General features: G+C 43.1%; 1 protein-coding gene across 1 annotated transcript in view; it reads right to left on the reverse strand.

Annotated features, from left to right (window-relative positions):
- Window positions 1-1,316: 1,316 nt before the first annotated feature.
- The window catches only part of LOC126424527 (nephrin-like), a 192,373-nt gene continuing 175,835 nt past the window's right edge, over window positions 1,317-17,854 (reverse strand). The window contains exons 9-10 of the mRNA XM_050087297.1: window positions 4,374-4,499; window positions 1,317-1,588 (exon numbers count right to left, since the gene is read on the reverse strand). Coding sequence (XP_049943254.1) covers window positions 1,317-1,588; window positions 4,374-4,499 — 398 coding nt within the window. The remainder of the gene's footprint in view (window positions 1,589-4,373; window positions 4,500-17,854) is intronic.

The raw sequence follows: 17,854 nt of genomic DNA on the forward strand, positions 1-17,854 counted from the left end.
TATTTTATGTAGTGTAATATCCTGTAGCAGAGTTGTTTTCCTGTTAGTTTACTATGATTTCGTACCCTTCTCCTGTTCATTTGACAATGAACTGTTTTTGTCAGTGTTAAGGGCCGGGGAGAAGTTTCATTTAATTGTGGTATCAAAAGTATTATGAAAAAATTGAAGTGTTTTCTTCACAGGGATCTCATAAATTCTGCATTACTGCTGCTCATATTGATGTGTGAGTTTCCTTAGCAAATAGGGTCACAAGGACAACTGGCATAACACACGTAACTAATTATTCTGTAATGAGGGTCTGTTATTGCGGAACACGCAAAAAACAGCCATGATCAACTTCATATGGCCTACTGGTAGAGGTCAGATTCAGTCTGCAGGCCGGCCGTGGTGGCCGTGCGGTTCTGGGCGCTTCAGTCCGGAACCGCGGGACTGCTACGGTCGCAGGTTAGAATCCTGCCTCGGGCAAGGATGTGTGTGATGTCCTTAGGTTAATTATGTTTAAGTAGTTCTAAGTTCTAGGGGACTGATGACCTAAGATGTTAAGTCCCATAGTGCTCAGAGCCATTTGCACCATTTTTTTCAGTCTGTAGTGCAAGTACAGGCTTCCACAGTCATTATCACTGCCAATAAAATGCTTCAAAGTTTCACGCTGTCAGTATGTAACATCCTCCAAAATTTCCGCCTGTGCTGCTTAAAGACGCTAAAGATACCGAGGAAGGCCATTTGCCACAGTGGCCGAAACACCCTGAGGAAGCCACAGTGGCCGAAGCGTTGGACAGTTTTACATACTGACAACGGAATCGTATACCCGAAGGATTTTACTGACTCTCAGTCCATAATTACAGAGGGTGACTTACTGGTCATTTTCACAGGTGACGAGAAATGAAGGCGACATATTCCTGACAATTTTTTTTTTCTTCATCTATTTTGCCTTCAGTCAGATAATTTACGACTTCACCTGGGAACAAGAAGGTTGTGTCAGAACGATGAGAAAGTTATTAATTATTCGTCTGTGTGATGACAGGCATGTTCATAATCCTAACATCTTGTAGATTATCTGTTCAGTAATTTTGGTATTCTTAGCATCCTATCAATGTGTTCTTAACACCATAGAAATGTGGTAGTCCCAGAAGGTTCCTGACGAAACGCAGCAACACGGACCGCACTACATTGCTCCTCAGCACATGTTTTACCTTTGGCGACCATGACAGGAGGTTGTTCAGCAATGCACAAGAAATTCCAGCTTAAAAAGTCTGATTGTGCATTTTACGAAATACGTGAGTAGTGCCATGTTGTTTGCGTCGTTTCCCTTGATGTTACAACTCAGCAGCAGGTGCAGTACGCACCGTTACGGGTGGCGGTGAGACTGTCCTGGGCCAGAGCGCTGAGCCCAGTGGAGTGAGCATGCTGGCCGCATCGAGCGGGCCCTGCGGCGAGACCAGAGTGAGGGAGCCCTGCGGCGTGGGCAGCTTGCTGGCCGGCGGAGACACCAGGCTGCCCGCCAGAGCCGGGGACACCACGCTGCCGTTGCCAAGCGACGGCGCGGACAGCGGCACGCGGTCGCCCGACGCTCGCAGCCCTCCGCCAGCTGCAGAGGTGACAAGGGTTACCTTCAGACCAGTGCACTACAACCGCTCTACGAATTTAATCCATTTTGAACGCAATCGAAAGCATTATCAGAGTATTAGATGGCAATCCACCTTAGTAAAAACAATAATTTGGTGTAAATGACTAAAATTCTAAAACTCGTATTAAATAAATATTGAGTATTTTTTCTTTCATTTGTGAGATAAGCAGACCGGAGTGAGGGTTAATCATTCCCAGATGATGCCACGCTAATACCCTGTAAAACTGTCTCTAAAAGTGACAATGGACTTACTTCGACGATGAACAGAGTCCATGACGTATTAAGTTCAGTCATTGATGATTACATCCTGACAGCTGCTAAACCAAGGTGACGTTAGCTGCTACGTTCCAGGCGCTCCTCTTAACAAGCCCAGCCATTTCGAAGTACTGCAGCCTGAATGACTCAAACGATTCCAGAAAGATACCCTAAATTGCTATGGCGTAAAAGCTTTCACACTAACAATACTTGTCCCATATTATCCATAACAAATCATAGATTCTCATTCATACGATGTGGAAAACTCTTCCTTACCCACCACATCTCGACTGCGCTTTCACTGTTTTTCATTATATAGCATACGTCAGCCAACCAGTAAATCCGTCCTTTCATGCAGTTCCAGATTTTTCCAATATTCACTGAAAATAAACGATACTGCTAGCAGATTTAAGGAGATATTTACCACATTGTTTTGACGTGCGTCTGTTGTCGAAATGAAATGAGTCGTTACAATGAGACCAGTTTCATCAAACTGATCAACCCAGTAAACAATCAGTTCACTGTACACATCTTCCATCCCTTCAATAGAAAATGACGTATCCTAGTTCTTACACCAAATAAACGGAATGTCTGTGTACTTGTCAGATAAGTTCTACTAGTGTTAGGTACCTTTAAGAAGGAACCCATTTTAGTTCACACACGTTTGCGTTCAGTCTGCAACTACATCATCATTTACACTGTTGGCCATTAGAAGCACGGTGTCAAGAAGTGCAGAAAATACCGAAATTTTTCGAATTGAGGATTTATGAAATAGTAGGAAGACTAAATGATTAAAACTGTAGTCGATTTTGGGCTGTGGAGAGTAATTTAGTAGAAAAATCTACTACTTGTTGCACGAACTATGCCTCTAACCCGCTGGGCATAGAGTCGAAATGAACTTCAGCACTGCTTCAACACTGTGCCAAACATTACAGTGGCTGGCATGCAGTGGCTCGCAAGACCCTCGGCCACCTATGAATCAATGTTTCAGTGGGTAAGAGATGAGGAACTGTTGATCAGGACAACAGTCAAACACCTCTTCTATCAAGACAGGTCTGAACCGCACGGCAAACAAGTGGTCTTGCGTCATCGTATTCAAAGATTTCAGGGCAATCTCAGAGTTAGGATACGGCCACGTCTCTTAACAAGACAAAAATATGATTCTTGGTGTCCATGTTGTCAGAGGTGATCGAGTTGTGTGTCCAGTGGCAGCCTGTATCAAGAAGCCAAGTAAGTGCCCATGTGACGATGATGAATGCAACTCGCATCGTTCAGACTCTCCACACCCTGATACGTTCATCGTCGTGCCGTACACGGAATCGAGACTCGTCTGAAACGGCGACACAGTGCCACTCCTGTGTGCATGTCGCCGTCAGACGCACCCCCATCTTCACGCCTTCATCTGTTGCCGAGTATGTGGAAGCCGCGACAATGGCAGCCGTGCTGATAGTCCGTGCCGCTCCAGACGTCGTCACGCTATCCCTGCGTATACTACTGGCTGCAAACGAGTTCCTGACTCCAATGACGTAACGATTATTTACGATTCAGCAGAGTCTAAGTTACAACACGGAAGTGCTCTCGGTTACTAGCCGTGTAGAGCCCTTGCGTATGGCACTCCTAAACATATTGATTTCATATTCGCATGACGTTCATAAAATGCTGAAAAAAGCGAGCAGCAGTATCGCGGAACGATAATCTGCTGTCTCTACAGGGCATGAATCTGACGCTGTTGAATTCCGACACGTACTGGTAAACGCGTCTTTCTCTTACACGAGGCATAACATACGCCGGCTGTTGTGGCCGAGCGGTACTAGGCGCTTGAGTCTGGAACCGCGCTGCTGCTACGGTCGCAGGTTCGAATCCTGCCTCGGACATGGATGTGTGTGATGGCCTTAAGTTAGTTAGGTTTTAGTAGTTATAAGTCTAGGGGACTGATGACCTCAGATGTTAAGTCCTATTGTGCTTGGAGCCATTTGAACCGTAACATACGTCACTGGCAGAGAACTGTTGCAGCATGGTGTCACGCAACCGTATCTGTCATCCAGGCCTACCTCGACTCGATGAGACCACGTTAAAGCTATTGTTACTGCCAGAAATGTCTACCTTGTGTCCCACTCTGTATACCCTTAAATAACCTACAACTCATGTATTTCTTTCCACTCTACTATATATGCACAGTAAGTTAAATTTTGTCATATGCTACCCCCGATGCTGATGCAATTTTAAGACAAGGCACACACAAACTCTGAAGTGTCAAACGGGTGCTCATGAGACAGTAGTTCAAACAATATAATCCTAGATCACTAATACGTCTGATATCTCGAAAAAAAATCTGCTTGTGAGGGCTATTGTAGTGAGGACGGGAGGATTGTGCAGCAGTCAGACAACTTACCGAAGCCGGCTGGGATGAGGTCTGGATCCTTCTCCTCGGCGATGAGGGCGGCGGTGTGGTGCGGGGGCAGCGCCTTGCCGGCGGCGGCGGCGGCTGCGCGCAGGTGGCGCCGCCTCCTGGATCGCCGGCTGAGCGTCGCGGCAGCCCCAAGGGCCACGGCCAGCAGCGTCAGGGACACCCCCAGCACGGCGCCCATCACTGGCGCCGCCGACAGCGACTCGTCGCCTGCATGCGATGAGAGCTGGACTGACACTCGGTTACTTCGAGCAGATAGTTAGAGAACCAACACGTGAAGCTAACGTTTTAGACCTCATAGCAACAAATAGACCGGAACTTTTCGACTCCGTGAATGTAGAAGAGGGTATCAGTGATCATAAGTCAGTGGTTGCATCAATGACTACAAGTGTGATAAGAAATGCCAAGATAGGAAGGAAAATATATTTGCTTAACAAGAGTGATAGGGCACAAATCGCAGAATATCTGAGTGACCACCATCAAACGTTCATTTCTGAGGAAGAGGATGTGGAACAAAAATGGAAAAAATTCAGAAACATCGTCCAGTACGCCTTAGATAAGTTCGTACCGACTAAGGTCCAAAGCGAGGGGAAAGATCCACCGTGGTATAACAATCATGTACGAAACGTACTACGGAAACAAAGAAAGCTTCATCATAGGTTTAAGAGTAGTCGAATCATAGCTGATAAGGAAAAGCTGAACGAAGCGAAAAAGAGCGTAAAGAGAGCAATGAGAGAAGCATTCAACGAATTCGAACATAAAACATTGGCAAACAATCTAAACAAGAACCCTAAAAAGTTTTGGTCATATGTAAAATCGGTAAGCGGATCTAAATCCCCTATTCAGTCACTCGTTGACCACGATGGCACCGAAACAGAGGACGACCGAAGAAAGGCAGAAATACTGAATTCAGTGTTCCGAAACTGTTTCACTGTGGAAAATCGTAACACGGTCCCTGACTTCAGCCGTCGCACGGACGCCAAAATGGAAAATATTGAAATAAACGATATCGGAATTGAAAAACAACTGCTATCACTTAGTAGCGGAAAAGCATCCGGACCAGACGAGATACCCTTAAGATTCTACAGTGATTATGCTAAAGAACTTGCCCCCTTTCTATCAGCAATTTATCGTAGATCGCTGGAAGAACGTAAAGTACCTAGCGACTGGAAGAAAGCGCAGGTCGTTCCCATTTTCAAGAAGGGTCATAAATCAGATGCGAATAATTATAGGCCTATTTCGCTTACGTCAATCTGTTGTAGAATAATGGAACATGTTTTGTGTTCTCGTATTATGACGTTCTTAGATAATACAAATCTCCTTCATCATAACCAACATGGATTCCGCAAACAGAGATCATGTGAAACTCAGCTCGCCCTATTTGCCCAAGAAATTCACAGTGCCGTAGACACTGGCGAGCAGATTGATGCCGTATTCCTGGACTTCAGGAAGGCATTTGATACGGTTCCGCACTTACGTTTAGTGAAAAAAATACGAGCTTACGGAATATCAGACCAGGTTTGTGATTGGATTCAGGATTTCCTAGAAGAAAGAACACAACATGTCATTCTTAACGGTTCAAAATCTGCAGATGTAGAGGTAATTTCGGGAGTACCGCAGGGAAGCGTGATAGGACCTTTATTGTTTACAATATAGATAAATGACTTAGTTGACAACATCGGTAGCTCCGTGAGGCTATTTGCAGATGACACGGTTGTCTACAAGAAAGTAGCAACATCAGAAGACTCGTACGTACTCCAGGAGGACCTGCAGAGGATTAATGCATGGAGCGACAGCTGGCAGTTTTCCCTAAACGTAGATAAATGTAATATAATGCGCATACATAGGGGCAGAAATCCATTCCAGTACGATTATGCCATAGGTGGTAAATCATTGGAAGCGGTAACGACCGTAAAATACTTAGGAGTTACTATCCGGAGCGATCTGAAGTGGAATGATCACATAAAACAAATAGTGGGAAAAGCAGGCGCCAGGTTGAGATTCATAGGAAGAATTCTAAGAAAATGTGACTCATCGACGAAAGAAGTAGCTTACAAATCGCTTGTTCGTCCGATTCTTGAGTATTGCTCATCAGTATGGGACCCTTACCAGGTTGGATTAATAGAAGAGATAGACATGATCCAGCGAAAAGCAGCGCGATTCGTCATGGGGACATTTAGTCAGCGCGAGAGTGTTACGGAGATGTTGAACAAGCTCCAGTGGCGGACACTTCAAGAAAGGCGTTACGCAATACGGAGAGGTTTATTATCGAAATTACGAGAGAGCACATTCCGGGAAGAGATGGGCAACATATTACTACCGCCTACATATATCTCGCGTAATGATCACAACGAAAAGATCCGAGAAATTAGAGCAAATACGGAGTCTTACAAGCAGTCGTTCTTCCCACGCACAATTCGTGAATGGAACAGGGAAGGGGGGATCAGATAGTGGTACAATAAGTACCCTCCGCCACACACCGTAAGGTGGCTCGCGGAGTATAGATGTAGATGTAGATGTAGATGTACAAAGCAATCGCGTCATTCAGACAGCCAGCAGATGTCGTCTTCTAAGAGCACTCTTTACCTACATTCTCGGCTCTGAGAAACAAGAGTACACTTCTAAATATCAAACATATACATCGCTTACAAGAACCATTACTTGGAGCAAGAGTGGAAGAACGAAGAAGAGAAACACGGTTTTTTGATGAAGTTAAAGTGCTGTAAAACGGTATAACCAGAAGCCTGGTTTCGGCATCTCGTGGAAATGTAAAGTGCTGGACTATCTAGCACCAGTTCGATATTCATCAAACTTGGTGCAGGTGATAATGACATACTGGATATTAAAAGATCAAACGTTTATTCCATTTGGATCTGATGTACATAATCTACATAGCCAGAAAAAAAGAGCAACGAGCTCAAGTACAATGTCATTTTATCGACAACTATGTTGACATGTAGGTCATCATTGTAGGAGAGAACGATAACAAATTCAGACCAAATGACAAACTCATGTCACAGTAAAAGGAGCAAATACTCACTGGGAAACAAGTAGATTTCTGCTGCATCATGTCCCAAACGTGTTCAATCGGACGGATCTGGTGATCTTTCTGACCAAGGAAGTTGTTATACACCACGAAGAGTACGTTGCGTCGCGGCAGCGACATGTAGACGTGCACTGTCATGCTGAAGAAGCACGTTACCTTCCTGTCGCAGAAATGGTAGTAGGCTGTGCAATGTAGCTGGCACTGCTCATTTTACCCTGCAGGAAATGTCACCGGGAGTTTGAAGACCCTCACACCACGAAGCCGGGGATGGGACCTGTGTGTCACAGGCGAATAAGGTCTGGAATAGCCAACCACCATGTCTAAGCTGTACACGTGTAAGTCCATCACACTCTTACAGATGGAACCTAGTCTCATCACTGAGGAACAGAGCGCCATTCCACTCTCTAGTCAACTCTTTCGCAACATCACAGTAGCCAAGCGTGACGGTGACGTAGTATCAGCCAACGAGAGACACACTTGATAGCAACCCTGCAGCACGTGTATGAGTCCCAGTGGTCATGGTGACATTGCGGATGCTACATGTGCCCGGATTTCGATCCTGGATGCTGTTCGGCGACCACCGCTTCTCGCACAATTCGTCGATTTTGACATGCTTCAGTATTCCGCGGACGTCCAGAGGCTGGTCTACGGGTGTGGGAACGTTCGGCAGCCAATGTTAAAAGCAGCGACCCACCTCAGACGGTCTGTGCCCAACATGTGCGGTAATCCGTCGAGACGTTCATCTAGCTTCCACGCAGGTCCACAAAGCGACCCTGTTCATATGGCTGTTTAATAGGAGTACGTACTCGTCAGTGGGTCATGGTGGTACCCTAAAATGAATGTTGAAAACACTGTTCACATGTAAACTCAGCACAGTTACTCGCTGCACATTCTAAAGAGGGGTTTGCACTGACAGGTCTCCTGGGCGCTATCGGATTGCCGGTGTGGTGACCGTGACAAATAATCACTAACATTACAACCCCTCAGTATGCAGATACTGTTGTAAGTAGGCTGTTTAGGTTTTTTTATTGGTAACGCCACGTAGTGCTCTATATGAAAATCACTGACTGTGCTGTGTGCAGTCTGAGCCTGGTCGGCATTGTTGCAATAGTCGCTATTGTAGTGTTCGGCAGTTGGCTGTTAACAGTGCGTAGCGTTGCGCAGTTGGAGGTGAGCTGCCAGCAGTGGTGCATGTGGGGGAAGTGAGTGGCAGATTTTTGAGAGCGGATGATCTGGACAGAGACAGTAAATTTGTAAGAATGGATGTCATGAACTGCTATATATATATTATGGCTTTATTAAGGTAAATACATTGTTTGTTCTCTATCAAAATCTTTCTTTTGCTAACTATCCCTATCGGTAGTTAGTGACTTCAGTAGTTAGAATCTTTTATTTAGCTGGCAGTAGTGGCGCTCGCCGTATTGCAGTAGTTCGAGTAACGAAGATTTTTGTGAGGTAAGTGATTTGTGAAAGGTATAGGTTAGTGTCAGTCAGGGCCATTCTTTTGTAGGGATTATTGAACGTCAGATTCCGTTGCGCTAAAAATATTGTGTGTCAGTATAAGCACAGTCATGTACTATAATTGTACAAAGGGGACGTATCATATGTCGACCCTTAGCCGAGGATACCTCAATGGAATCTTCTGATTTTTTCTTGTAGTTTGTATAATTAGTGTAGCTTTTGTTTATTGCTAGCGCGTAATTGTAGAGAGAATCTCCTTTGTAGTTGCATTCTTTCATTGTTGTAAAGTAAAACAGTTGTGGCGTGCATGCAGATTTGCACCAAGTATTTCGCAGCTGCGCTTGCGATTAACTAGATATTATTTTCAGTGCTATGTTAATGTGTTCTCTTATTTTTGCTCTTCAAATTGTGCTTTTCTGTGTTATTGTGTGAAATATTGTGACAATTATGGCGTGTGAAAAACGTAATACTAGGCTCCAAAGTAAACTGAGAAATGACAGTGAAGACGAAAGCAGTGTGTTAGCGCCACCGTGTAATGAATTAACTATTGTTCAACATAGTAATTTGGTAATTGTGCATAGGGAAATGAAGCGGGCGGCAAACAGTGGTGTAGACAGTGAAACAATTAGTGAACAGGGAAGCATTATCGATCGATCGGTCGGCAACAGCCCGCCTCAGGAATCGGGAATGACAGGACACAATCTTGCAAATACTGCAGATTCACCGTTTTCTCAAATAAGTCAAGACACATTTTCTGCTTGTTAGAATGTGAATGTTGCCGGTGCAACTTCACTGCCGAAAAGCACTGAGGAACATGTTCCAGACACCAGCGCATTGTTATTACAGTTAATGCAACAAATGGGACAAAGGCTACAAAAGTTAGACACAACACTTGAACAAAATCAGAAACAAATGGGACAAAATCTTCAAAAGTTAGACACATTCTCAGGGGGGTACACGCTTACTTTGTGTACCATGTGTTGGGCAAGCACAAAGAGCCCTAGCTAATATGGTATTTGCTTATACAACTTTACACATCGGTACCCAAAAGTTAGACACATCCTCAGGAGGGTGCACGCTTACTTTGTGTACCATGTGTTGGGCAAGCACAAGGAGCCCTAGCTAATATGGTATTTGCTTATACAACTTTACACATCGGTACCATATTTCTCTAACACATAAATTACACAGCTATCTGATCATTTAACTGAGAGAGACAAACATTTATTTTACTACATCAGTGACAGATGTTTACGTAATTACACCGTTGGATAACTTCACACTTACGAAATTGTATTTTGTCTGTACTTTGTGAACTGTTCATATTTTTAGGAGCCATTGTGATACTATGAGAGCTTTGAATGATGTATTTGGTAAGGGTTCATGATTTTTGAAGTACGTTTGAGGTAGATGACTTTATTGAAGATCTTGAAATTATTGAAAGAAGCTGCGACAATTCTGAGATGTGATTGGTCTGTTATGATGTTATTATTACGATGACGATGTGTATTATGCTGTTGAGGCATGTTTATGATCAATAAGCTGAGAATCGTAATTTAAGAGTTATGAAATGTGTGTAAATGCGTGAATGTATCACAATGCAGGCGAACATTTTTTGCACACTGTTATATTCATAGGATTTAGTTTCTACACATTTGCAACGCAAATTCTTGACCTGTGAAATTTTTTGTATGAGACTGTCACTGTAGTGCAAACTGGTGTCGTAAATATTTCGGTAAGAAAGTTAAGTGACCTTCATGTAATGCATTATGGGCACCCAGCTGTGCGACAGTCGCCTGGAAAAAAGTCGTTAGTGTGTGCCTTTCAGAGGCACAGGTGGAAAAAAAAGAGGCCATTATCCTCGCTATTGACATTTCTTTGTAGTAAGCATCGCAAATACGACATGCTCAAACTTGAAAACATATGATTATTTTGTGGAGCTCTTAATTTATGATATTTACTAAAATGCCTAATGAAATGATGAGAAACATTTTACATCTATTGTCTTTCTAGCTGAGAGAATTTTTTTGCCTTTGGAGACGCCATTTTCCTAGTGAATGATGTTTCATATGTTGCTTTATATGTATATATTTGCTCATTTTGTTTAATATCAAGTTTCTAGCTGCAGCAGCATTGGTTGAAATAAAATTTAATAGATGTACTAATATCACTATTTTCTGTCTACAGACCAAGTAAAGAATAATTTTATGATGTACTTTCGTAGAAAAGAGAGCACAAATAGACATTTTCCTTCACAGGAATTGCAAAAATATTTTTTTAACAGTTTGGTAACTTATCTGCTAGAGTAAGTCAAGGTGATGCATCACTCTAGTGTTAAGATGTGACATAGGTATTAGACATGGCCATCTTTACTGTAATATTCTTTCTGCATGAGCTTTGTCATGTTTAGATATAAGTTATTGCATTTGCTGCTGCTGTGTGCCAGGCATAGTGCTACAGAAGTGCGCTTTGTATTACTCTGTTAAGCCAGTTTTACTACTGATTTATTTTTCTTGTTTGATGCATATTGCCTTATATTTGTTGTAATATTGCAATTGCTTTGCTAATTTATATTTAATGCTGCTTGCTTTGCCAATTTCCATTTTTTGTCATTGCTGTTTGTGTTAATTTGTTATGTGCTACTGAATTGCCTCGTCCCTTGGTATATATATCTGAGTTCAGTAGATTTAAGTTAGCTTAAGAGGGGGTAGACTATATAAGAGAATGAGTTGCGATGAATTGGAAGAAATGCATTGAGAAGTTATACGAAAAAAGTACAGAAAGCAGGTATAGATAGGATTTATTTGGAAATAAATGATGAGAAAAGATAATGGAAAATAAATAATGAGGCAAGAAATAAGTAAACATATAAATGCAGAAAGCATGCTTGGATAGGATTTTTTTGGTGGAAACAAATGTTGAAATAAGAGGAAAGATCTACAGAACGAAGTTTTGGGTTGGACTGCAGTACCAAATTTCACACTGACAATGAACCCTGTCTTTCCTTTTGTATTATTCCGCTATGTGTTTATGTACCCTTGTGTATTTGTCTTTTTCCTGTCTTTAAGTGTTTAGCTACTAAGATTTATGTTGTAGAATATTTCTAGTACTAAGCTACATTCACTATGATGGGGAATACTGTTATCCTCAAATATAATTTGCATTAATAATATGTTATTTACTTTGTAAAGATGTTTAGACATTATTAATTCTGTTCTGTTTCAATGCTCATGTGTGAAATTAATGTTTCGAATACTATTCTCATTATTTTATCTATTTACTCATGTCATAATTCCTGTAACACTGATGAATATGTCTATTTCTATTCTTTTGTAAAGCCTGTATTAGCACAAATGTTATCTGTATTATTACGTTTTAATGATGTTTTCTGTATCTCTGTAATTGTATTCTCATGTTATAAAATTGTAATTGGTACACCAGTTTATCAAATTAAGTAACTTGTAAGCATTCATTTCACGGCACACATTTCTTTTGGTAATAGTATATGCACAATATGTAAAAAAAAAAAAAAAAAAAGAGGACTGTTAGTTTTTGCACATGTGTTGATAATTCAGCAAGGGACTGGTTAACAGCATTGCTGGTTCTAAGGACATTCCAAAAAGTTTTGTGAGTGCACAAGTGGTGGTTTATGGACTTGCTATATTGTCCACAAGACTCTTCGATGGTGATTGTGCACCTGCACAGTCACAGCAGATGGCTGCTGGCCATCTCTACAGGGACTGCAGTGGGTCTGCACCTTTGATGACCCACCAGTACCATTATTTCTACAAGGCCTGCAGAGGGTCTGCACCTTTGATGGCCCACCAATACCATACTCTCTACCAGGACTACAGTGGGTCTGCTCTGTGATGACCTACTTACCAATATTCTTCAAAACTTCGACTGACTCTGCTGTGGGTTTGCTCTGTTGTGGACCATTACCTGTCTGCATGTCAAGAGTCAGCACTGTCTTTCTGTTGGAAGGACAACACTACTTCTTCAAGACTGCATTGAAATCCACTACTTCCATGTGCATTGTCTTTTACTGCTCAGACTTTGAGAAAAGAAAACTGCAATTTTACTGTGATGAATGATCAGGACTGTCCTTGAGGACTGTGACAAAATTTTATCTTTTGACCAACATTGTATCAATAAGTGTGTGCGTTTGATTTCTTTGTTATTGTAATTGTAAAAAAAAATTAACAAATTTGTATTGGCCAGTGCCCAAAACAAATCTGTAAAATTTTTTGTGGGGAGCATAGGGGCTATGTAAGTAGGCTGTTTAGGTTTTTTTATTGGTAACTTCACGTAGCGCTCTATATGAAAATCACTGACTGTGCTGTGTGCAGTCTGAGGCTGGTCGGCATTGTTGCAATAGTCGCTATTGTAGTGTTGGGCAGTTGACTGTTAACAGTGCGTAGCGTTGCGCAGTTGGAGGTGAGCCGCCAGCAGTGGTGCATGTGGGGGAAGTGAGATGGCAGATTTTTGAGAGCGGATGATCTGGACAGAGACAGTAAATTTGTAAGAATGGATGTCATGAACTGCTAAATACGTATATTATGACTTTACTAAGGTAAATACATTGTTTGTTGTCTATCAAAATCTTTCTTTTGCTAACTATGCCTATCAGTAGTTAGTGACTTCAGTAGTTAGAATCTTTTATTTAGCTGGCAGTAGTGGCGCCCGCTGTATTGCAGTAGTTCGAGTAACGAAGATTTTTGTGAGGTAAGTGATTTGTGAAAGGTATAGGTTAATGTTGGTCAGGGCTATTCTTTTGTAGGGATTATTGAAAGTCAGATTCCATTGCGCTAAAAATATTGTGTGTCAGTATAAGCACAGTCATGTATAATTGTACAAAGGGGTCGTTTCACTGTCACCTGAACAGTCCTTGAAGATGTTGTATCTTTTTCTGACAGTGTACATCAACATGTGATGTGACCAACGTGTGCACAAAAATACTCTTATCTTCATCGTGGTATGGGAGCAAACAGGTCTCAAATGTCACCAAGAAGAATATTTTGGCACGTCCAAAACTCTTTGTCGTTTCATGAGTATCGCTGCCTGGAAGGAGTGTGGCTACCCATCACATCCCAGACATACAGTGTGTGTGGCAAATATGGAGATTGGGCAGGCTAGCCACGGATTCGTACATTCATCAGGCCGTTTGTGGTGCGAAGTGCAATGATGTATCTTGTGTTACGACGCCGGCGTACGCCATTTGGTAATCTGGTCACGAAATGTGTGTCAAAAACTTTAGCCATCTTGCCACAATCTGGAAAGTATTCACACTCCCTTATAAAATTAACAAATCAGTCCTTTTGCCACATGTACACCACGGTTCCAGGAGTTAGACGCCTTTCAATACTTGCAGGAGTCTACGAGTACGTACACATTGGCGACGATCTGATGGCTACAAACAGAATAGAGGCTCATCGCTGAGCACCAGACATTGAGACTCAATGTCCTGGTTGGCCCTGGCTCCATCCTACGCTAGCTTCTGTTGTTTGTGGTGTGGTGTCAGGGCCAAACGTCGCGTGGAAACTCGAGATCTAGTCCTAATTTTCAGTAATTTGTTCCCGACGGTTGGTGGTGACCTCCGCCTATAACCTCTGCTAGAATTTCAGCTGTTGTCAACCGTCTATTCGAAAGAGGTAATCGAACAATCCTATGATACTCTCTTGGTGCAGTCCGTCAGGAAGGATAGTGCGACACTGCTGTGCTCACTCCACCTCGTCACTACTCCTTTTGGAGTTATCGCATCACAGCGAGCTGTCTGTGAGATTTGTCAGTATGATAATCCAATATCCCTCATGTCGATGACTCGACTGTTCTCTAAGTTTGAAAGAATCGCTGCAAGTGTACGTCATGTGGACATGTGCTGCGATCTGTATCTGAAAAGTTAGACGCAGCCAATACGGAACATGTAGTCGCCTTTACGTGTACTGAAAATAATGAAAACAAGATGCAGTTGAGTCAGTTTATGCGACAGGGATGAGAAACACTAGGGTATGAGGTCGTAAGCGTTCGATCAAGGTGTCAGTGGTGTAACAGTTACCATTTTAATCAATGTACGTAATCGGCCAAGGTAGCGGCCGCGGAGTATGAGGACTCGCGGCAGGTTTGGATTTCAGACGTTCCCAGCGTTTAACGAGATGGGTGTTCGAATCTTTGAGTATTATTTTTGTATAGATTTCGTTTTATGATATTAACTTCGGCATTAATCTTCAGGCAACGGTAATCTCATCGTCACTATGCCGTATGCGATCCACAAGAAATACAGAGAATTTAGATGTTGCTACAATATATGCTAATAGGAACTTTAAGGAAAGAGCAGCTTCTGGATAAGGCTTTTCAAAGTTTACTCCAACAGGAACTGGAAAACGTCTACTATTTTTGAGAAAACCATTTCTCCTTAAGCCAGCACAGTTGGTCCCAGCCACAATCCAATTAGAAAAAAAATGGTCGAAATGGCTCTGAGCACTATGGGACTTAACTTTTGAGGTCATCAGTCCCCTAGAACTTAAAACTACTTAAACCTAACTAACCTAAGGACATCACACACATCCATGCCCGAGGCAGAATTCGAACCTGCGACCGTAGCGGTCGCGGGGTTCCAGACTGTAGGACCTAGAACTGATCGGCCACTCCGGCCGGCACAACCCATTTAGAAGACCGCCCCATCTGCTGTCAAAGCCTCCTTCCCTGGACGCCAGAAAGCAGCTCTGGTGTACACAATAGACAATGAGGCAGCACCGACGCGCTCAGGGGATAAAGTGGTACAGATGGACCGATCTTAAGCAGACAACAACGTAAGAAGCGGTGAACGCTGTACGGAACTGTAACGCTTATGTAATTAAAATCAAGTCTACAGTGTAAATAAAGTAAAAATAGGACGCAACAGCGTATACCCCTTTTTTGCACTCAAAGACAAAAAAGCGACGCACCACGATGGAATTATCCGAGTGAGACGGAAAATGATAGCTGTGATGTACATATACAACAAACAAATGATGGCACTTTCAGAAAAATTGGATAATTTATTCAAGAGAGAGATCTTCACAAACCAAGCCAAGAACGCGTTGGTCCACCCCTGGCCCTTATGCAAGCAGTTACTCGGCTTCGCACTGATGGATAAAGTTGTTAGATGTCCCTCTAAGGTATGTAGTACCAAATTCTGTCCAATTTGTGCGTTACATTGTCAAATTCTCGAGTTGGTTGGAGGGCCCTGCCCATAATGCTACAAACTTTCTCAATTTGGGAGAGATCCGGCGAACATTACGTCCAAGTTAGGCTTTGGCAACGTCCAAGACAAGCAGTAGAAACACTCACCGTGTGCTTGCGGTTATTATCTTGCTGAAATTGAAGCCCAGGATGGCTTCTTATGAAGGGAAACAAAAGGGGGCCTAGAATATAATCGATGTACCGCTGTGCCATAATGGTGCCACGGCTGACAACCAATGGGGGCCTGCCGTGAAATGTAATGGCACCCCAGTCCATCACTCCTCGATTTAGGGCCGGCCGGAGTGACCGAGTGGTTCTAGGCGCTTCAGTCTGGAACCGCGCGACTGCTACGGTAGCAGGTTCGAATCCTGCCTGGGGCATGGATGTGTGTGATGTCCTTAGGTTAGTTAGGTTTAAGTAGTTCTAAGTTTTAGGGTACTGATGACCTCAGAAGTTAAGTCCCATAGTGCTCAGTGCCATTTGAACCATTTTGTACCTCGATTTCGGGCCCTGTGGCGGGCGACTGTTACTCCACTGTTGTCCAGGGCGGCTCCAGACACGTCATCGCTAGTCATCGGGACTAGTTCTAATCATAATTCATCACTGAAGACAATTATACTCCTGTCAATGAGATATCAGGCCCAAGACATATCTGCAGACGCCGTGGATAGGCATGGAAACGAACCTGACTATTGCCCGCCAGATGGCCCGACAACCGGGAATGATTGTCTGGGGTGCCATTTATTTTCATAGCACGACCCTTTTGGTTGTCATTCGCGGCACTATTACAGCACAGCAGTACGTCGACGTTATTCCACGCCACGTTTTGTTGCCCTTAATGGCAATCCATTCTGGGCTTACATTTCAGCAAGATAACGCCCACCCGCATCCGGCGAGAGTTTCTATTACTTCTCTTCGTGCTTGCTAAAACCTACCATGGCAGGCAAGGTTGCTGGATCTTTCTCTAACTGGTAACGGTTGGGCCATTATGGGCTGAGCACTCCAACCAGCTGGCGTTTTGATCATCGAACGCGTCAGTTGGATAGACTTTGTCACGATATATCATCAGAAGGGCATCCAGTAACCCCATCAATCACTGTCACGCCGAATAACTGCCTGGACAAGGGCCATAAGGGCCATGGATGGGTCAACGCATTACTGACTTGCTCAGTTCGTGAAGCGCTTTCTGTTGAATAAATCACCCAAATTTCTCTACATGTACATCACATCTACGGATTTTCGTCGCATTCTGATAATTCCAAAGTGTTGCTTTTTTTTTCTTTTTTTGCGGTAGTCATTCTTCTTCCGTGCAAAGCCGTTAGGTCACTTCTCTGCACGGCATAGTCCTCAGTAGACGTTGAAATTTCAAATTCCGCAGTCATTGTGAGCGAGCGAAGTGGTGCAGTGGTTGTCACCCTGGACTCGTATCCTGGAGGCCCACTGTTAAAATCCCCGTTCGGCAATGAAGATTTAGGATTCTCCTAAATCGCTTGAGGTGAAGGCCGGAAGGATTCCTTTAAATGCCAGTTTTCTTCCCCCACCCCTCCAGAAGCTGACCTGATGTTCCGTCGCTAATGAACTTGTTATTAATGGGACTATAAAGCCTAATCATCTGTTCAGTAAATCTGTCCAGTCTCAGACACATAACTCGAATCACGATACTTTTAGGACTCGCGAGCTGTAGACTGCGGGACTCGCTTGACAAGAACAGGTGCCACGGACTACGATTAATGTTATATTGTACGAAATCACTCATCCGAAAATAACCTTGAGCAGTTTCTTGTGAGGACAACGTTTTAAATTTCTTGGTGATGAACAGATCCACTGCTTTAAATTC

This window comes from Schistocerca serialis, chromosome 1, assembly GCF_023864345.2.
Source record: "Schistocerca serialis cubense isolate TAMUIC-IGC-003099 chromosome 1, iqSchSeri2.2, whole genome shotgun sequence".
NCBI classification, from domain to species: Eukaryota; Metazoa; Arthropoda; class Insecta; order Orthoptera; family Acrididae; genus Schistocerca; species Schistocerca serialis.